General features: G+C 49.5%; 1 protein-coding gene across 1 annotated transcript in view; it reads left to right on the top strand.

The window, feature by feature from the left end:
* Positions 1 to 19,417, top strand: part of PEPD (peptidase D) — a 140,639-nt gene that overhangs the window by 24,214 nt on the left and 97,008 nt on the right. Inside the window, exons 5-6 of the mRNA XM_033225627.1 lie at positions 5,177 to 5,224; positions 8,416 to 8,477. Of these exons, the coding sequence (XP_033081518.1) occupies positions 5,177 to 5,224; positions 8,416 to 8,477 (110 nt within the window). The remainder of the gene's footprint in view (positions 1 to 5,176; positions 5,225 to 8,415; positions 8,478 to 19,417) is intronic.

Below are 19,417 nucleotides of genomic sequence, written 5' to 3'. Positions count from 1 at the left end.
CTCGGCTGCTGAGTCCAAGCTGCCTCTGGGCCACAGCCTCCCCAGCCACTGTCTGACATTTTTATCTTTATAACTGGGGGGAAATTCAGCTCCAATGTATACTGTGATTTCTGGGGGCGAGGAAGGAGAACTGGTCTGTAAGCGAAGTAAGAGAGAGGCCGTCTTGAGAGGGCAGGGAAGTTGTCAATGATAGCACAGAATGACAGCACGGAGACTGGCTCACTTTTCATCTTCGTGTACAAAGCAGAACCTTGAGGTTTCAGTAGAGTTCAAAGGCTGGAATCTCTTTAGGGTTCAGGGGCACCCCACGGCACCCCGTCACCACCACTGCCATTGCAGATTGGTGTTGATGTTACCGTTACTGCCGCTGTTTTTACTGGGAACAAGGCTCATGTTGACAGCAGAGCAAGTGCTTCATGCCGGGGCAGTCCCCATGGGCTCCAGTAACACTGACAGCTCTCTTGGAGCTCCTTGTCCCTCCCACTGTGGGGGGGACACAGCGGGGTGGGGACTGTGTGGGGCCATAGCCCCCACCCCGTTCATAGATGAGGCTGAGGCTCAGAGAGAAAGGCCTCGTCCACGACCCCACAGCTGGAGGGGGGTGGTGCTGGGATGTGACCCCAGGGGCCTCCCCTCCAGGCCTCCCTTGCCCCTCAGAAAGGAGGGCTGCTGAAGGACACTCCTGCGGAGGCTACGTGGACTCCCTGTGCCTTTTGTTTTCTGTAGCTCAGAAGGGATCCTGCCAAAAAGTATGACCTGCTGGACTGAGCCCCCTGAGCTGGGAGGTATCCCAGGTTGCTCAAGGTACCTGGGGCCTGTTGCATTGTGGGAGGTGACAGGAAGCCCTTTATTTAGGGTAGGGGTCCCCAGGCTGGTTCTGCAGTGCTCAGCCCCATCTCACTCGGAGTGGCCTCAGCTGTCAGTGACAAATCACAGCCAACGCTTGTCTCCTCTGAACCATGGCTGGTCACGTGATAGCATGTATGACATGCAGGTGTCTGATGGGGCACAGCTGGCTCCGAGGTTCCCTCCTCCCCACAGAGGATCCTGAGTTTATTGAGAAGGCAGTTCCCCTGGGAAGGAGGCACTCAGCAGAACCCTGAGTGGGGCCCCGAGGCTCTGCCGTGAAGGCCCTGTGCAAAGGCTGGCGGGATCAGCGGCTGAGAGCTGGCAGGTGGAGCACGCGTTCCATGCACTAGCTTTCCTTTATGGTGCCAGACGGATGTGAGAAGGTCCCAGGGTCACCAACTCAGCTGCAGGCAGGACAGTAAGAGGACAACCGCGGCAGCACAGGACAGGCATTGGGAGCGATGGGGTCAACAGGGGCCGCCGCGCTGTGGGACCACCAGCCCAGGGCTCCTGGAACCTGATTGTTGAGGAGCAGCCACGCATCCAGACTGTTGGTGATGTTTCCTGATGTTTACATTTGAGAAACAAATTTGAAATTTTAGAAGCAGTGCAGGCCACCAGTGTGCAGTAGTGTTGGAGGAGAATGCCGTGAGAGAAGGTTTATTTTCAAGAGCTTCGGTGCTTGCAGGGCAGAGCCAGCTCTCTGGAGCCTTGCAGGCTTTCCCAATGCTGGCAAAGGCATATCCAGCTTTTTTCTCCAGCTCATCACCCTGCGAAAAGCGGCCCTTGGGCCTGGTCTGGACCCTGGTTAGGAAAGTGCAGGAAGTGTCCGTGGGAAGCCTCTGATTGTCCCCGGGGAAGGAGGTACACCCACAGGGCTCGGATGAATTCTGCCTGTGACCATCCAGCTCCATCTGCCAGAGAGGCCGGGGGCTGCCCGAGAAATCGATGCTGGCTGCGGCATGAAGCAAGGCAGGGCCATTTAACAGCGCAGGGTGTGAGAGGTCCCCAGTGGCCACCATTCCGTGGAAACGAGGCCTTGAGTTGACAGAGCCGTGCTGTGGTGTGTGCCAGGGATACATCGGGAGCCAGCAACACACAGTGCATTGTGTTCCTTTAATATTTGAGGCACGGAGTCAGGGTGTGCTGATGAGAGCATAGCACTAATGGGTCTCCGTGGGGAAGGGCGGGTGGATCTGCCAGGCTGGGAGAGGTTTTGCAGCCACAAAAGTAACCAGGGCCCACTCAAGCAGTTGTGATCAATAAAAGATGTTGCCCTGCCAGGACTGGGAGATGCACAGTCTACTCTCAAAATCGGGCCTGGATTGTCTGAGCACGGTGCTGCAAGGAGACGGCTGCCCTCCCCTCCTCCATTATTCCTAACCAGCACGTCCAGAGAGTCCTCGCCCGGAGAAAAACCATCAGCCCACACATTTGTTATCCTGCTCCTCCCTCCCAAGACAATAGCAGATACAATCCCCAAGTGCCTCCTGGCTCTCTGCTTCTGCTGCTGTAATTGACAGACTCCTGTGCGGATGAATGTAGACCCTTCATATCAACGTAACAACACACCCAGGGCCAGCACATGCAGCCCTGTTCCATTTAATAAGCCTCCCCTTCCTTTGGAGGGGCTGAGGGTGTGGAGGGACACAGCTGAGCCTTTTGTGTTTTTCTTTTTTTTTTTTTTGATGCTGAGTTTTGTTCTTGCCCTTCAGGCTGGGGTGCAGTGGCGCTATCACGACTCACTGAAACCTCTGCCTACCGGGTTCAAGCGATTCTCCTGCCTCAGCCTCCTGACTAGTTGGGATTACAGCCACCAAGCCCGGCTAATTTTTTTGTATTTTTAATAGAGACGGGGTTTCAACATGTAGGCCAGGCTGGTCTCGAACTCCTGACCTCAAGTGATCCACCTGCCTCAGCCTTCCCAAAGTGCTAGGATTACAGGCATGAGCCACCACACCCGGCTGAGCCTTCTGTTTTTTTGCAACACTGAGGCCAAAGGACACAGCCATTCTCCAAGCAGTCGCTCAGTAACATGAGAGAGGATCCTGGGAGATTGTTGATATATGTCTGGAGGATCATTGGGCCGGGAGCATGGCAAACCTTGACAAAGTCTGTGGCTTTTCACCCAACAGTTTTAAAGGCATTTAGTTTTTTTTTTTTTTGAGACAGAGTCTCACTCTGTTGCCCAGCAGGCTGGAGTGTAATGGTGTGATCTCGGCTCACTGCAACCTCCGCCTCCTGGATTCAAGCGATTCTTCTGCCTCCTGAGTAGCTGCAACTACAGGCACGTGCCACCATGCCCAGCGAATTTTTGTATTTGTGGTAGAGATGGGGGTTTCACCATATTGGCCAGGCTGATCTTGAACTCCTGATCTCGTGATCCCCCCGCCTTGGCCTCCCAAAGTGCTGGGATTACATGCGTGATCCACCGTGGCCAACTGGCATTTAATTTTAAGGAAATCGTTATATGCAAGGATGTTCATCACAGCATTATTTATAATAGCTAATTACTAGATGTAATTTTTTTTTTTTTTTTGAGACAGAGTCTTGCTCTGTTGCCCAGACTGGAGTGCAGTGGCACGATCTTGGCTCACTGCAAGCTCCGCCTCCCAGGTTCACACCATTCTCCTGCCTCAGCCTCCTGAGTAGCTGGGACTACAGGCACCCGCCACCACACCCAGATAATTTTTTTGTATTTTTAGTAGAGACGGGGTTTCACCGTGTTAGCCAGGATGGTCTCGATCTCCTGACCTATCCCATCCTCCCAAAGTGTATTAGGTATAATTTAAGTGTCCCATAGAGGAATGAGTAGCATCCACTAAAAGAGTATTATTCTACAGCCGTAGGTTCAAATCTGGGCTGTGCTATTATTTTTTAACCTGACTCAGGCAAGTTCTCTAACCTGTAAGCCATTCTCATTTGCAGAACCTGCTTGTTTGCCATGCTGTCTCCCCATGTGGTTAAATGAGATGCTGTGTGTAAGATGACTGGCACAGGCCATCATCAGTGACTTACTGGACGTTTACTGTCCCCAGCGGTAGTGACTGCTAAAAAATTGCATATTTGAAGAATATATAATGACAGGAAATAAGTGAAGCATGTAATTTCATATGATCCAAATGTCATTACAGATCTCTGTTTTTATGTGCAAAGCTAAATCGCCTCTGGAGATAGGATTGTACATGCATTTTATCTTTTTATAGTTTTCAGTACATTCCAGGTTTTCTTGGGAGGCATCTCGGTATTAAAAAAGGTATATGTATACATATGTCAAAACTTATCAAAATGTCTGTGTTAAATACAGGCAGCGTAGAGTACGTCAGTGATCACTCAATCAAGCTGTTAAAACAACAACACGTTCTCACTCTCCCGCTGAGTTGCGGGTGTAAAGAGTTAGGATAGGGGTGTGGAGAGAGGCGAAGGCTGTGGAGATGAGACTTTTCTCTGCCCTGGGGGTGCTCAGAAACAAGAGGGTCTGCAGTAGCCAAGATACAGGGCAGACTGAGGAGGACGGGCTGGGAGAGGAAGAAATTGCTCCCAGCAGGCTGACTGGCACATGGTGCTTTGCTGGGGGGAGTGGTGACTGTCAGTGGGGCAGTGGAGGAGGGAGTGAACGAACCTGCCCAGGGGGCTGGGGCTTCCATCCTGAGTGCAAATTGATGAGGCAGTAAGATGGGGAGAAGGCATTCAGGGAGAGGTAAGAGCTGGAGCAGAGGCGTGGAGAGATGAGCTGGCCCGGCACGCAGGTTCAAGGGCTTGGGCTGGGAAGTAAATGGCTTGCAGTGGTAGGAGGTCCAAGTGGGTCATGGTGGAGGGACAGAGAGTGGGCTATGGGATGGGGGCCAGAGGATGGGATTGGGGAAGGCCAACTCCCCTGGGTCTAGGGGCTGAATGGGAAGCAGGGAGGGAGGCCCCTGCCCTAGGAACCAGAGGCTGGTAGGGCTGGAGCCTAAAGGGTTACCGGGGGACCCGTCTTTGAGCAGGGACTTTGCAGATGGGCAGAGGGCCTGGCCTTGAAGGGTGGGAGGCGCTGGCTGCTTGGAGCCAGGGATCTGTGTGGTGCCTGGAAGCAGGGCGGTGCAGTGGGAAGCGAGCCAGATGTAGGTTTATCCTCCCTGCCCCTCTATGGCTGTGTGGTTTTCAGAAGTCCGTCAACCAGGGAAAGCTGGGTTTCTTTACCTGCAGGGTGAGGGCAGCACCCGCGTCGCCTGTTCTAAGAATCTGCTTGATAAATGTGCACTGTCATTATGAAGGAATGGTGGCATGTCATCTTGATTAGGCTTAGTGGTGCCTCTAAAGTGGGTTTTTCTTTCTGACCTTCTAGATTGCCAGTGTCCTGACGTCACAGAAGCCCTCTGTCCTCCTCACTTTGGTAAGTGGCTGGTGTCCAGGGGTGGGGCAGTGCTTGACTCTGGGGAGGGTTTTTAGGGGGCCACCTGTCCTGCAGAGGTTGGGACCATAGGGAAGGATTAGGAAACTGAGAGGGGTCAGGTGCAGGGGCTCATGCCTGTTATGCCTTGAGAGGCCAAGGTGGGAGGATCGCTTGAGGCCAGGAGTTCCAGGCCAGCCTGGGCAACATGGCAAGACCCTGTCTCTACAACAAATTAAAAAATTAGCCAGGCCTGGTGCCATGTGCTTGTGGTCGCAGCTACTTGGGAGACTGAGGCGAGAGACGTGCTTGAGCCCAGGAGTTTGAGGCTGCAGTGAGGTATGATCGCGCCAACTGCACTCCAGTCTGGGCCACAGACAGGACCCTGTCTCAAAAAAGAAAAAAAGAAACCAAGAGGAATGGTTATCGGTGATAAGTAGCAACACCTGCTCTGTCTGAATAGCCAACTGTTTATGGGACCCCATCCTTGAGTGTCCCTGGGACCTGCTGTGTCCTGTCATGAGGATGTGGACGAGACACCACACCCACTCCTAGGGTTAAGCCCAGCTAGAAGATGTATTTGTGTCAGGCTGAGCTCATGGAATCTGTGGATGTAGAAAGTTTGATGGGTACCAAAATATAGCTAGGTAGAACAAATCAGATCTAGTATTTGATAGCACAACAGGGTGACTACAGTCAACAATAATTTATCGTATATTTAAAAATAACCAGAAGAGTATAATTGGATTGTAACAGAAAGGATAAATGCTTGAGGAGATGGATACCCCATGTATCCTGATGTGATTATTCCACATTGCATACCTGTATCAGATATCTCATTACCCCATAAATGTATACACCTAATATCTACCCACGAAAATTAAAAATAAAAAATTTGAAAAGGAAAAAAGAAAGTTTACTCCCACCCTCTGTGTCCCCTGTTAATGGAATCTGAAAACCACACCCCCTGGCATCTGCCCTCAAGGTAGCAGGGGTGTGGGGCACAGTGACTGACCAAGGGCCTGGGCTAGGGTGGGGAGTGCAAGGTGGGCTCCGGGTACACTGGCAGGGTTTTGGGGGCACTTGATGCCACAAGGGGGCCATAGCATGCCCCCAAAGAATTCTCTGGAATTTCTCAGAGAAGTGTGCTTTCTTACACTTCATTGAGCTTGGGAGTTTCATATAAGAGGTATGTCCACAAGCCTTCTTCCTCCCAAAGTGACCCTTCCCTCTTGTCTTTTTTTTTTTTTTTTTGAGATGGAATATAAAAAGCAAAATTTATTCAAAGACCCATGCTAACATTCTTAATATCTGTTAGCCATAATAAATCAATATACTTTATTTTCTTAGCTCCACAATTTAGCCTAAATATTTGCCCTGGCATGCTTATACTGGTCCAAGCGAGCATTAGGTCATGGCCTGTTCCTCTGCCTTATTTAAAAGTGTTTTTACCTTTGTCAGCATCCCACAAGTTACTTCCTCCTTCCTTTCTTCCCCTCTACCTTTGCCTCTTTTAGAAAGTTCTAAGTTGCTAGCCAATCAGGACAAATACAGAATGTGAGGTCCCATTCTAGCCAGTGGAAACTGGACACAGCAGTAGGGTGGACACGTCAGGTTGTAAATGACCCTGTCTTCTTTGTTCGGTGTACTCTCGTGGCAAAACTGCTGGCAAGTGTACCCTTTCTGCAGGAAGTGAAAATGGCCTTACTAGATAAATTAAGTTTATGTTCAAGTGCTATTTCTTTACGGCACTGAAGAACAAGCATTTCAGACATGGAGTTTTGCTCTTGTTGCCCAGGCTAGATAGAGTGCAGTGGAGTGATCTTGGCTCACTACAACTTCCACCTCCCGGGTTCAAGCAATTCTCCTGCCTCAGCCTCCCGAGTAGCTGGGCTTACAGGCATGCGCCACCACGCCCAGCTAATTTTGTATTTTTAGTTAGAGACAGGGTTTCGCCATGTTGATCAGGCTGGTCTCAGACTCCCAACCTCAGGTGATCTGCCCACCTCAGCCTCCCAAAGTGCTGGGATTACAGGCATGAGCCACCGTGCCCAGCCTTTCCCTTATCTTAATTGATGTTTACCGAAATAGATGTTTTTGGTTATTTCCTTTAGCACTTGGCACCCTTTTTTTGCTTTACTATTGATGGCTACAAGGGAAGCTTATGTGAGATGATTACAGTCATAGATGATCCAATGTGTTTAATTTAGATGTACGATTAGACATCAAGCTGAAGTTCTGGGTAAAGAAATGGTGATTTAAAATGCCTTGCCCAGGCCGGGCATAGTGGCTCATGCCTGTAATCCCAGCACTTTGGGAGGCCGAGGTGGGCGGATTACTTGAGGTCAAGAGTTCGAGACCAGCCTGGCCAACATGGCAGAACCCTGTCTCTACTAAAAATATAAAAATTAGCTGGGCATGGTGGTGCGCACCTGTAATCCCAGCTACTCAAGAGGCTGAGGCAGAAGAATCACTTGAACTTGGGAGGTGGAGGCTGAGGTGAGCTGAGATGGTGCCACCACACTCCAGCCTGGGCGACAGAGCAAGACACTGTCTCAAATAAATAAATAAATAAATAAATAAATAAATAAATAAATAAAAAAAATAAAATGACGTGCCTCTCTGGAGAGGGCCCATTTTTCTCCAAATCCCTTGTTTTGTCTCCACTCCTGTCCAACTCCATCCTTGGAGTTAAGAGAGGGATGTCACCTGCTTCATAGCAGTCCTGCCAGAGTCGGGTCCTGCACGCCTCCCCAGAAGGGCTGGATTCGACAGGACTCTGTTGGATATTATACAGTTAGTGCGGAGTGTGTGCAGGAAAGGGAAGATGGACCAGGCTGGGGAGAGCAGATTTGTAGTGGGAGTGGCCCTGGGTTCTTGCCTGTGCCTGGGCAGCCTGGCTGGTTCCAACAGGGTGCTCTGACCTCCATGGAGAAGGCCTTGCTGTGCAGCTGGAACGCTGCAGAGTTTGGGGGCCCCCACTTCCTCCACTTGGCAAGTGGTAGCAAAGGAGGGCTGCCCTTGTGTTGGGGCAGGGTGGCTCATTTGTCAGGGGAAGGCAGGAGGGGATGGACTGGTTGGGGTGTGGGGGATCCTGTTCTTACCTGTCGTGAGCCTGGCTGGAGGTCTTAGGGGTGCAGGCTGTGGGGGTACCGTGCAGCCCCGTGTGACATGTCTGTGTTCTCTCTCTGTAGCGTGGCATCAACACGGACAGCGGCAGCGTCTGCAGGGAGGCCTCCTTTGACGGCATCAGCAAGTGAGTCCTGGGCCCCCAGGGACTCTTTCCCCACCCGCCCCCACTCCCACCTTCACCAGCAGGTCTTTCCCGATCTACAAATAAGACATGAACTACGTAAACTTCTTTTTAAGGAGTTTGGGCATTTTGAGGAAATGTTTAGAAGCATAATATGCCAAAAATCACCTTGATTTTTCTTGAAGGAAAGGTGCCCCATCTCTGTTTGCTCCGTAAGGAAAGTGCTCAGGCAGCCCTGGCCACTGGGCAGGGGCAAGGGCAGGGGCAGGCACAGGTGGTGCTGTTTACCCTCTAGAGATCTGCTGTGAGCCCCTGTGGTCTGTGCATCAAGCTGCCCAACCCTGCCCTTTTTTTTTTTTTGAGACGGAGTCTCGCTCTGTCACCCACGCTGGAATGCAGTGGCCTGATCTTAGCTCACGGCAACCTCCACCTCCCGAGTTGAAGCGATTCTCCTGCCTCAGCCTCCTGAGTAGCTGGGACTACAGGCATCCGCTAATTTTTGTATTTGTAGTAGAGTTGGGGTTTTGTCATGTTGGCCAGGCTAGTCTCGAACTCGTGACCTCAGGTCATCCACCCACCTCGGCTTCCCAGAGTGCTGGGATTACAGATGTGAGACACTGCGCCTGGCCCAAGCCACCTCTCTTAGTCCCAGCCATGAACCCCTTTCCATCCCGGCTCTCAGCAGCTCCCCCATGTCCCCTGCTGCCCTAATCCCAGGTAGGATCCCCTTAACCTCTTCCCACTCTTAACTAACCAAGCGCCAGGCTGAGCCTCCAAACTCTGCTTGGGAAGCAATTCCCCTTTTCTCTCCAGGGAGGAGGACAGACCTTGGGCACAGGGAAAGAAGCCCCTCCCTTGCTTGTCACCCCTCACCCATGGCCCCTGGGAGAGCCTGGAGAGGGTGGGAGAGCCCTCCCCGATGGCTTTGCGTGGTTCCCTGGACTGGCTGGTGACTGGCACTGGGGGCCTGTGGCCTGCATTGTTGGCTGATGCTATAGCAGACAAGGCCCCTGCGCTCGAGACTGCTGAGCATGGACAGTGGGCAGCTTCCAGCCCCACCTCCAACACCTGGATCCCCAGCCCTTCTCCTGCCATTCATCCCCTGCAGCCCCTGTGTCCTCTGTTGTCCTCTGGTGGACCAAGGCAGCGATGGAGGAACCGCCTTACAATTGTGTATGAGCCCAAGCTGCTGGAATCTCTGTATGTGATGGAGGGGTGATTAGGAGGGCTTATGAGCTCATAAATATGTATCACCTCCCCCCTCCCCCTATGCTAAGAGCGATGGGGTGGGCGGGGGGCGGGTAGTAGGTTTGCTTTTTCACTGCAGAGATCTCGTGTCCTCCTGGGAGTTTCCCCAACGCGGCCCCACCTCCCACACCTGGCAGCAATTAGCCCAGCTTGTTGAAATGCTAGCCATGGAGGTAGAGCTGCTCTCTCTCCCCAGGCCTCCCAGGCCCTCAGAGCGGGTACGGGCACAGCCAGCTGCTGTCTTTCCCAGGCCCAGGGCTCCCTGAATCCCCCCAGCACTACCTGGTGCTGGGTCTCCACTGTCCTGCACACCTTTCCTCGACCATGCCATGGAACCTCTCTATGTCCTCTGCTTGGGTCTCTGCAGCAGAGGGACCCTCAGCTCCTCCACATGTAACCTGCTGCTGCCTGGGCTTGTGGTGGGCACTGGAGGAGATCATGCTCACCTGGAACCTGGCTCAGAGCTGGTGCTCAGTGACAGTTGCCCACAAGTAAACCCCAGCAAATCCCATTGCTCCTCTGTGCCTCAGTCTCCCCATCTGCATGGTGAGCCAGGTGGGCTCCAGGATCACCGTTCCCAGTTTCCCAGATGTCAGTGAGTCATGGGCCATCTCAGCGGTGAGAGCTTTGTTTGCTCCTCCTCTGGAGAGAATGCGGAGCCCCCAGGAGCTCACATCTGACAGCTGTGTGGTGGGCGTGGTTCCCAGCCAGAAGCTCCAGATGTGACCCCTGAAGCAGAGCTCTGCCAGCTGCTCCTTGAGGTTCCCCGAGGGAGGCTGGGGGGGCCCGGGGAACCTTGTCAGTGAGTGTCAGGAAGCCAAGGCTTCATTCTACCCCCCAGGAGGATTCCTAGGTGTGACCTCTCATCCCAGCCTTTGTCCCCTGTTGCCCCCAGTCCCTGTGGCCCCTGCCAAAAGCCCAGAGGAGGCTGTGCTCTGCAAACTCCCCACCCTACCCTGTCACCACTGGGACACTTTTTGGAGAGCCAGGGACTGCCTTACTTTTGCACCATCTCCCCAGGCACCAGGCTGGTATCTCTCCAACCTCTGATCCAGGCCAGACTGGGGCTGGCTGGGGGGTGCTCACCCGGCCCCTCAACTGGGGGCTGGGCTGAGACACTGCCCCACCCCCCAACACTGGGTGCTGGTGCGTCAGTTTCGCACCCATGCATCAGTCTGCTGGCCGAGTCTCTGACTTGGCTGATGCAATGCGCTGCGGGTGAGAATCCTTGTGGCCATCTTTGGCCTGCTTGTTCTACTCCTCCCCCTCCTTGTTCCCTGCAGGGGGCCATCCACTCATGTCTCTCCCCTCAGGGCCTTCCACCTCACTGTCACCAGTGCTGCTTCACTGAGGCAGGAGCCTCTGGCTGGTGCCCCCTACCCTGCATGCCGTGAACCCTGACATGGGGCCCCAGCCTCTGCCTCCAGCTGCCCCCAGCCGCTTCCCTATGGACAGTCTTGTCTGCATTCCTGGGGTCCAGGTGCAGCTTATCCCCCTGCCTTCCACTCACCCAGGCTGCCAGCACTTCTGTGCCGGGCTGGGCAGAGACCATGTCCCCAAGAGCCGCTGCCGCTCGGTAACCGCGTTCCCCTGCCTGCTGGGTGCACCTCCAGCTGCTAGCCGGGATATTAATAGCCTGTTTCCCAGGCAAGATGAATCTTGCTGTCGTCCTCCTCTCTAATACGCAGCTGCTTCCGCCCCAGTTGCCTCTCACTGCTCTAATGAAGCTCCTTGTTCCTGAAATTGTCCTTTCTGACCCTTTTAAATGTCTCTGCAGCACCTTGCACCTTGAGCTTCGATTGACCTCCTGCTCTAACAGAAGTTCAGGTTTGGCCTCTTGATTTGACCTGAGGGGCACACCCCTCCCCAGCTCCCCTTATCCCCTGGCCTGCAGGAAAGAGCTTGTGGTAGACAGTGGCCCCCACTGTCTTCCCAGCCTAGACCCTCAGGGCCCTGGTCCAGCTGGATGGTTGGCCCTCCAGGTGTGGCTACTTGGGGTGTCTGGCCTGGGGTCTGTCCCACTTGGGCTCAGCCTTGGTCTCAAACCTCCCTCTGCCTCCCCAGATCAGGGCCAGGCCGCCTGCTGCCTGCAGTAGGAGTATGCGGGGTCTCGAGGTGTGGGGACAGCAGAGGACAAGGAACAGAGGGGACCGGGCAGAGGTGGGCTGAGGGTGGTGAGCAATGCATACCGCCAGAGAGACCGGGGGAGCCCCCTATGGCCTGAGGTCCTGGGCTCATCCAGTGGTGTGGCTCGGCGTGATGACGGTAGCGTGAAGGGCGTAGGCCGGGATGGTCTGTAGGGCCTTTTGAGTTTGTGGTCTGGCCCAGGCCACAGCTCCGTGTGTGGCTTGATTGGAGCAGTCCCGAGGAAGACTTGGGAAGAGCAGGCCTTGCTGCGGGCTCTGGCAGGAGGGGTGGGTGTGGGCATGGGGTCAGGTGCTCATTGCCAGGTCCTGGCAGGGGCATGATGAGGGGTTGGTTTGGGGCTGGGGTGGGGGGCTGAGGTAGGGAGGGGAACCCTGTAACAAGAGACTTGAGACTTCTTCCTGTGGATGGCAAGCACCACGGGTCCCTGGAACACTTCGCTCCTGAAGGCTGGGAGCAAAGTCAGACATGGTAGATTGCTGAGAGCATCTAAGAAGGTAGACTTTAGGCCAGGTTTTCCTGAGAGCGGGAGACTGACCATGAAGGAGAGATGGTCTGTTGGGGGATTGTTGGCAGGGGACGAGTGGCCTGAGCTGAAGGCTGCCTGTCCATCAGGTTTCCATGCCTTAGCGGGGGTGCCTTTTTGGCACAAGGCAGTCGCCTCCCAGACAGACAGTAGCTGTACCCTGGGCGTGGGCAGTGAGTGGCAGGGCTCTGTTTCTTGCCATTGGCTGAGAAAGAAATATGGTCGGTATTTTACATTTCTTATATCAGTGTAAGAAATACACTTATTCAGGCTAAGTGTATTTCTTATCTTTCGGCATTTACTTAGATCACCTTGCACATTTGAAGACAATTGGTAACAGATTGATTCTGTCTAAGCAGGCAGTTAAAGATGAAATTCTGAATTTGGGAGTTGTTAATGCGGGAATATTAATATTCAAAGATGTGAATTTTAAAACCCAGAAAGTAGAAGGACATTATTAAAACTTGACGATTATAGCAAAATACCAATCTGTGGTTTGAGGACCATGGTTTTCTGGTTACTGTTAACTTGGATATCAAGTTAATATTTAGGATTGTCTTCCTTTTTTTTTTTTTGAGACGGAGTCTTGCTCTGTTGCCCAGGCTGGAGTGCAGTGACACGATCTTGGCTCATTGCAACCTTCACTACCCAGGTTCCAACAATTCTCCTGCCTCAGCCTCTCGAGTAGCTGGGATTACAGGCATGTGCCACCACATATGGCTAGTTTTTGTATTTTTAGTAGAGACGGGGTTTCACCATGTTGGCCAGGCTGGTCTTGAACTCCTGACCTCAGGCGATCCACCCGCTTCGGCTTCCCAAAATGCTGGGATTACAGGCGTGAGCCACCGTGCCCGGCCAGGATTGGCTTTCTGATTGTGACCCATGGAGTTCTCGGTGAGGGGAGGAACCCTCAAGAGGTGAGAATCTGACCCAGCCCTTTGGCAGGGAGCAGAGTGGAGGGGCTGCCTCATCTTTGGGTGAGATACTCCAGGGAAGAAGACAGGGGCTTTGGCCCTTTCATCTCCCAGCCCACATTTAGAGCTCATCAGGAAATTACACTGTGCTTCCAGGGCACTCCTACCCTCACAGGCCCAATGGGATTTCGTTGATACTTTTACACGATTAATACATGCTCATTGTAGATAATGCTAACCAGCATGGAGGCAAAAACGAGAACTATGTGAATTTTATTATCCAGGGTTCAACCTGTTAACCTTGTCTTTTGGATTCTTCCATGTGTGTCTGATTGTGTTTCTCTGAGTATATTTTTGTGTCTGTGTATCTGTGTATATACATTGATCTGTGTCTGTGTGCACCTGTATGTGTGTGTATCAGGGTGTGGATCTTTTTGTATGTATTTGCCTGAGTATGTGTGTGTATATCTGTGTGTCTGCATTCCCCTAAGCTTGTGCTTTAGTGTGTGTTTGTGTGTATGTGTTCTTGTTCATGCCTGCCTACGTCTGTGTGTGTCTGTGCATATACAGTGGGGTCTATCTATGTGTGTCTGAGCGTTACCCTGTTGTGCACATGGCTGTGTGTGTCCATGTGTGCCTCTTTTCCAAGCGTATGCCTCTCTCTGTGTGTCTGTGTGTGTGCATCTGTGTCTGCGTGCTGAGTCACTCTGTGCTGGGTCGCTTTGCTGCTTGTGTGCATGTGCACGTGTATATGCATACGTACATTGAGTAAAATGAAACGTTGATGGCGTGTTTGTCTACTGAGTATACTGGCCACTGCTTTTCCTGAGGTCAAAGTGGCATTTGGTGCAGTGGGAGCCAGAGACTATTTTGTAGTCTTGATTTATGTCACCTGCTGCCCTGTTCTTCACTCGGAACCACACTGGCTGCCTGTAGTCTCTTGGATATTTCATAAGTAAGGCTTTGATTCCACAACATTTAGGTTGACTTTGAATCATATAGTCCTGTTTGTATAGTTAAGGATCCTGAAAGCTTCAGAGATCTGGAATCCTCTCAGTCTGCTGTTAACCCCTTCTCTCTTCTCTCCCCTGTCCCTGCCCTTGTTGAGTTGGCTCAGCTAGGAGAAGGGCTGCTGGCCTCACAACCATGGCATTGCATCAATGTTTTCAACACCATTAACGGAGCCTTGGAGGGTCCCTGGCTTGCAGGAGGACAGGAGGTCACGACCCTGCATGTGTTTGTATGTTGTATCCTTCCCTAAGATGGGGCAGTTGGTTTTTTCTTTCTTTAAAGAGACAGGGTGTCACTCTTGCCCAGGCTGCGGGGGTACAGTGGTGCAATCATGAATCACTATAACCTCAACCTCCTGGGCTCAAGCGATCTTCCCACCTCAGCCTCCTGAATAGCTGGGACTACAGGTGTGGGCCAACACACCCAGATAATTCTTAAATTTTTTGTAGAGACAAAGTTTCGCCGTGTTGCCCAGGCTGGTCTTGAACTCCTGGGCTCAAGTGATCTTTCTGCCTTGGCCTCCCAAACTGTTGGGATTACAGGTGTGAGCCACCACACCTGACTAAGGAGCAGGTCTTGGAATCCAGAGAGTTGAAGTCTTGCCGAGGCTTCTCTGCTGAGGCCTATAGCTTGTGCTAGGCTACCGTGTTCTCCAGCTTGAGCTCTGGGTCACACATGGTTCTCTTGTGTCAGAGATGTGCCCTGACCTGATCCTTTTGTCTCCTGGGGTCACCTTTTCAATGATGTTCATCTTATCGAAGAACAGCTTTTGGCTTTGTAGATTTTTCTTATATGTTTCCTTTTTATTTCGTTGCTTTCTGCAAGGGGCATTCTTAGGATGGAAGTTCAGATCACTGATTTTCAGTGTTCTTTTCTGCTGTGTATATTTAGAGCTATGAGTTTTCCTGTAAGCACTGCTTTAGCTGAATTTCTCACAGGTTATGATATTTCATATTGTTATTTTCTAATTCCATTGTATTTTTATCTTTGAACCATGGGTATTTTTTGATTTCTCATTTAATTCTGTGATTAATGAACGTTCTCTGCATCTCAGCCCTTTAAAATATGTTGAAACTTCCAGCATGTGACCATTATGATAAATGTTTCATATACACTTAAAGAAAGTATGTATTCTGCAGCTATGGGCCATAGTGTCCTGTGTATGTCAATTACGTCAAGTTGGTTAATTTATTGTTTATATCTTCGATATCTTTCCTGATTTCCCTGCTTGCTTATTCTGTCACTACTACGTTATTTTATGGCTGAAAATATTTTTCTATGGATACTTCCCACATTTCGTTTGTCCATTCATCAGATGGTGAACATCTGGGTCGCTTCCAACTTTTGGCTGTTCTGAGTAATGCTGCTGTGAGCATAGATGTCAAACTTCTTGTGTGAACATATGCTTTCAGTTCCCTTGGGTATATACCTACAAGTAGAATTGCAGGGTCATCTGGGTGCCTTTCATGTCTTGTCTTGCCTATTTGCCTTGGCTAGAACCTGCAGTACAGAGTTGAATAGACTTGGAGACAGCAGACATGCTTGCCTTGTTCCTCATCTTAGGGGAAAGCTTTTAGTCTTTTACCATTTGGTATGTTATGATGTTAGTTGAGGGGATTTTTTGTAGATGCTTTTTATCAAGTTGAAGAAGTTCCCTTCCCTCGCTAGTTCATTGAGTGTTTATTATGAAAAGGTGTTGGATTTTATCAGATTGTTTTTCTCCATCTATTTATACAAGCATATGGTTTTGTTATGTGTTCTATTAATATGATTGATGTGTTACATTGATTTATTTTTATATGTTGAAGGAATCTTGCATTCCTAGGAAAAAATCCCACTCGGTCATGATGTATATATATCCTTTTTATATGTTGCTGGATTCTGTTTGCTAGTGTTTTGTTGAAAAATTTTTGTGTCTCTTCACAAGGAATTTGGGTGTATAGTTTTATTTTCTTAAGATGTCTTTGTCTAACTTAGCATCAAGGTAATACTCACCTTGTAGAATGGTTGAAAAGTATTGCCTCCTCTTCTGTTGTTGTTGTTGTTGTTATTTGTTTGTTTGTTTTGAGACGGAATCTTGCTCTGTCTCCCAGGCTGGAGTGCAGTGGTGTGATCTCAGCTCACTGCACCTCCGCCTCCTGGGTCCATGTGATTCTCCTGCCTCAGCCTCCCAAGTAGCTGGGATTATAGGCGCACACCATCATGCTTGGCTAATTTTTTAAATTTTTAGTAAAGATGGTGTTTTGCCGTGTCGGCCAGGCTGGTCTTGAACGCCTGACCTCAAGCCATCCCTCCCACCTCTGCCTCCCAGAGTGCTGGGATTATAGGCATGAGCCACAGCTCCTGGCCCTTTTCTGGTAAGAGTTTATGAAAATTGGTATAAATTCTTTAAACATTTGATAGAATTGCTATTCATTTCATAGAAGACATTGGTCCTGGGCTTTTCTTTATGAGAAGTTTTTTTTATTACAAATTTGATCTCTTGTTAAGGTCTGTTTAGATTTTCTCTTCCTTCCTTCCCTCCTTCCCTCCCTGCCTCCCTCCTTCCCTCCCTCCTTCCCTCCTTCCCTCCTCCCTCCTTCCCTCCTTCCTTCCTTCCTTCCCGGAGTTTCACTCTTGTCACCCAGGCTGGAGTGCAATGGCACGATCTTGGCTCACTGCATGCTCAGCCTCCTGGGTTCAGGTGATTCTCCTGCCTCAGCCTCCCGAGTAGCTGGAACTATAGGCACAAGGCACCATGCCCAGCTAATTTTTGTATTTTAGTAGAGATGGATGGGGTTTTGCCGTGTTGGCCAGGCTGGTCTCGAACTCCTGACCTCAGGTGATCTGCCTACGTCGGCCTCCCAAAGTGCTGGGATTACAGGCGTGAGCCACTGCGCCCGGCATAGATTTTCTATTTCTTATATCAATTTAGTAGTTTGTGTCTTTAGGGATTTGTTTCAAGTAGGTTTTCCAATTTGTTGCTATATGTTATTTATAGTATTGCCTTACAAACTTTTTTGTTTCTGTAAAGTCAGTAGTAATTTCCCCCTTTTTCATTCCTTTAAGGTTTGATATATGATCCATTGGTTATTTAGGAGTCTACTGTTTAATTTCTACATATTTGTCAATTTTTCTATTTTCCTTATGTTACTGATTTCTTATTTCATTCCATTTTGGTCAGAGGGCATGCTTAGTGTGATTTCAGTCTTTCGAAATGTATTGAAACTTGTTTTGTGACCTAACATAAAGTGTATCCTGGAGAATGATCCATGTGCACTTGAGAAAATGGCTATTCTGCTGCTATTGGCTGAGTGTTTTAGAGGCGCCTGTTAGGTCTGTTTGGGGGGAGGGGGCGGGTGTGTGTGTATTTTTTTTTTTTTTTTGAAACGGAGACTTTCTCTGTTATTTGCCTGGAGTGCAGTGGCGCGATCTTGGCCTACTGCAATCTCTGCCTTCTAGGTTCAAGCGATTCTCTTGCCTCAGCCTCCTGAGTAGCTGGGATTACAGGCGCCTGCTATCATGCTCCGCTAATTTTTGTGTTTTTAGTAGAGATGGGTTTTCACCGTATTGGCCAGGATGGTCTCGATCTCCTGACCTTGTGATCCACCCACCTCAGCCTCCCAAAGTGCTGGGTTACAGGTGTGAGCCACCGTGTTTTTGTTCAGGTCTTCTGTTTCCTTTTTAATCTTCTGTCCAGTTGTTTTATTCATTACCGAAAGTAGATTATTGACGTCTCCAACTATTGTCAGTTTCTCTCTCTAATTTTGTTAGATTTTGATACATATATCTTAGAGCTCTGTTATGTGCATATGTTTGTAATTGTTTTATCTTTGTGGATTAACCTAATTATCGTTATAAAATGTCCTCTTTGTCTTTAGTAAAACTTTGTATCTTAAGGCTTATTTTGTCTGATGTTAGTATAGCGATTCTAGTTCCATTTTCATTTCTCTTGGTGTAGCATATCGTTTCTCATCCTTTTACTTTCAACCTATTTGTGTCTTTGAATCTAAAGTGTGTCTCTTTAGAGCGTATAGTTGAATCATATTTTAAAAATTCATTCTGCCTGGCTTTTATTAAAAAGTAAAAAAATAACAGATGCTGGCAAGGTTGCAGAGAAAAAGGAACACTTATACACTGGTGGTGGGAGTGTAAGTTAGTTAAACCGTTGTGAAAGACAGCGTGGCAATTCCGCAAAGACCTAAAAACAGAAATATCATTCGACCCAGCAATCCCATTACTGAGTATACACCCAAAGGAATATAGATTGTTCTGTTCTAAAAAGCACATGCACGTGTATGTTCGCTGCAGCACTCTTCACAATAGCAAACACATGGAATCAACGTAAATGCCTGTCAATGGTAGACTGGATAAAGAAAATGTGGTATGGTATACACCATGGAATACTACGCAACCATAAAAAAGAATGAGATCATGTCCTTTGCAAGAACATGAATGGAGCTGGAGGCTGTTATCCTCAGCAAACTAATGCAGGAACAGAAAACCAAATGCCACATGTTCTCACTTGCAAGTGGGACTAAATGATGAGAACACATGGACACGTAGAGGGGAACAACACACACTGGGGCCTATTGGAAGGTGGAGGGTGGGAGGAGGAAGACGATCAGGAAAAATAACTAATGGGCACTAGACTTAATACCTAGGTGGCAAAATGATCTGTACAACAAAGCCGCGTGACACAAGTTTACCTATATAAGAAACCTGCACATGTAACCCTGAACTTAAAAAAAAAAATTCATTCTGCCAATCCTTGCCTTGTGATTGGAGAATTTAATCCATTTACATCTAAAGTAATTATTGATAAGGAAAAACTCTACCATTTTAAAATTAGTTTTCTATATCTTATAACATTTTTGCTCCTCACTTTCTCCATTACATTTTTTTGTGTTTGATTTGTTTTTGTATTGTAACATCTTGGTTTCTTTCTCATTTCCTTTTCTGTATGTTTTAGCTGTTTTCTTATTGATCATGGGGATACAGTTGACTATTAAACTTGAAAATCAGTTTGCATTAATGTCAACTTAATTTAAATAGTTTGCAAAAGCTTGCCCCTAGATGTCTCCTTTTCCTCTCTCTCTTTAGTGTTGTTATTGCCTCTG

This window comes from Trachypithecus francoisi, unplaced genomic scaffold (genome assembly GCF_009764315.1).
Source record: "Trachypithecus francoisi isolate TF-2019V2 unplaced genomic scaffold, Tfra_2.0 Lachesis_group12, whole genome shotgun sequence".
NCBI classification, from domain to species: domain Eukaryota; kingdom Metazoa; phylum Chordata; class Mammalia; order Primates; family Cercopithecidae; genus Trachypithecus; species Trachypithecus francoisi.
This window is presented reverse-complemented; position numbering and strand designations above follow the sequence as displayed.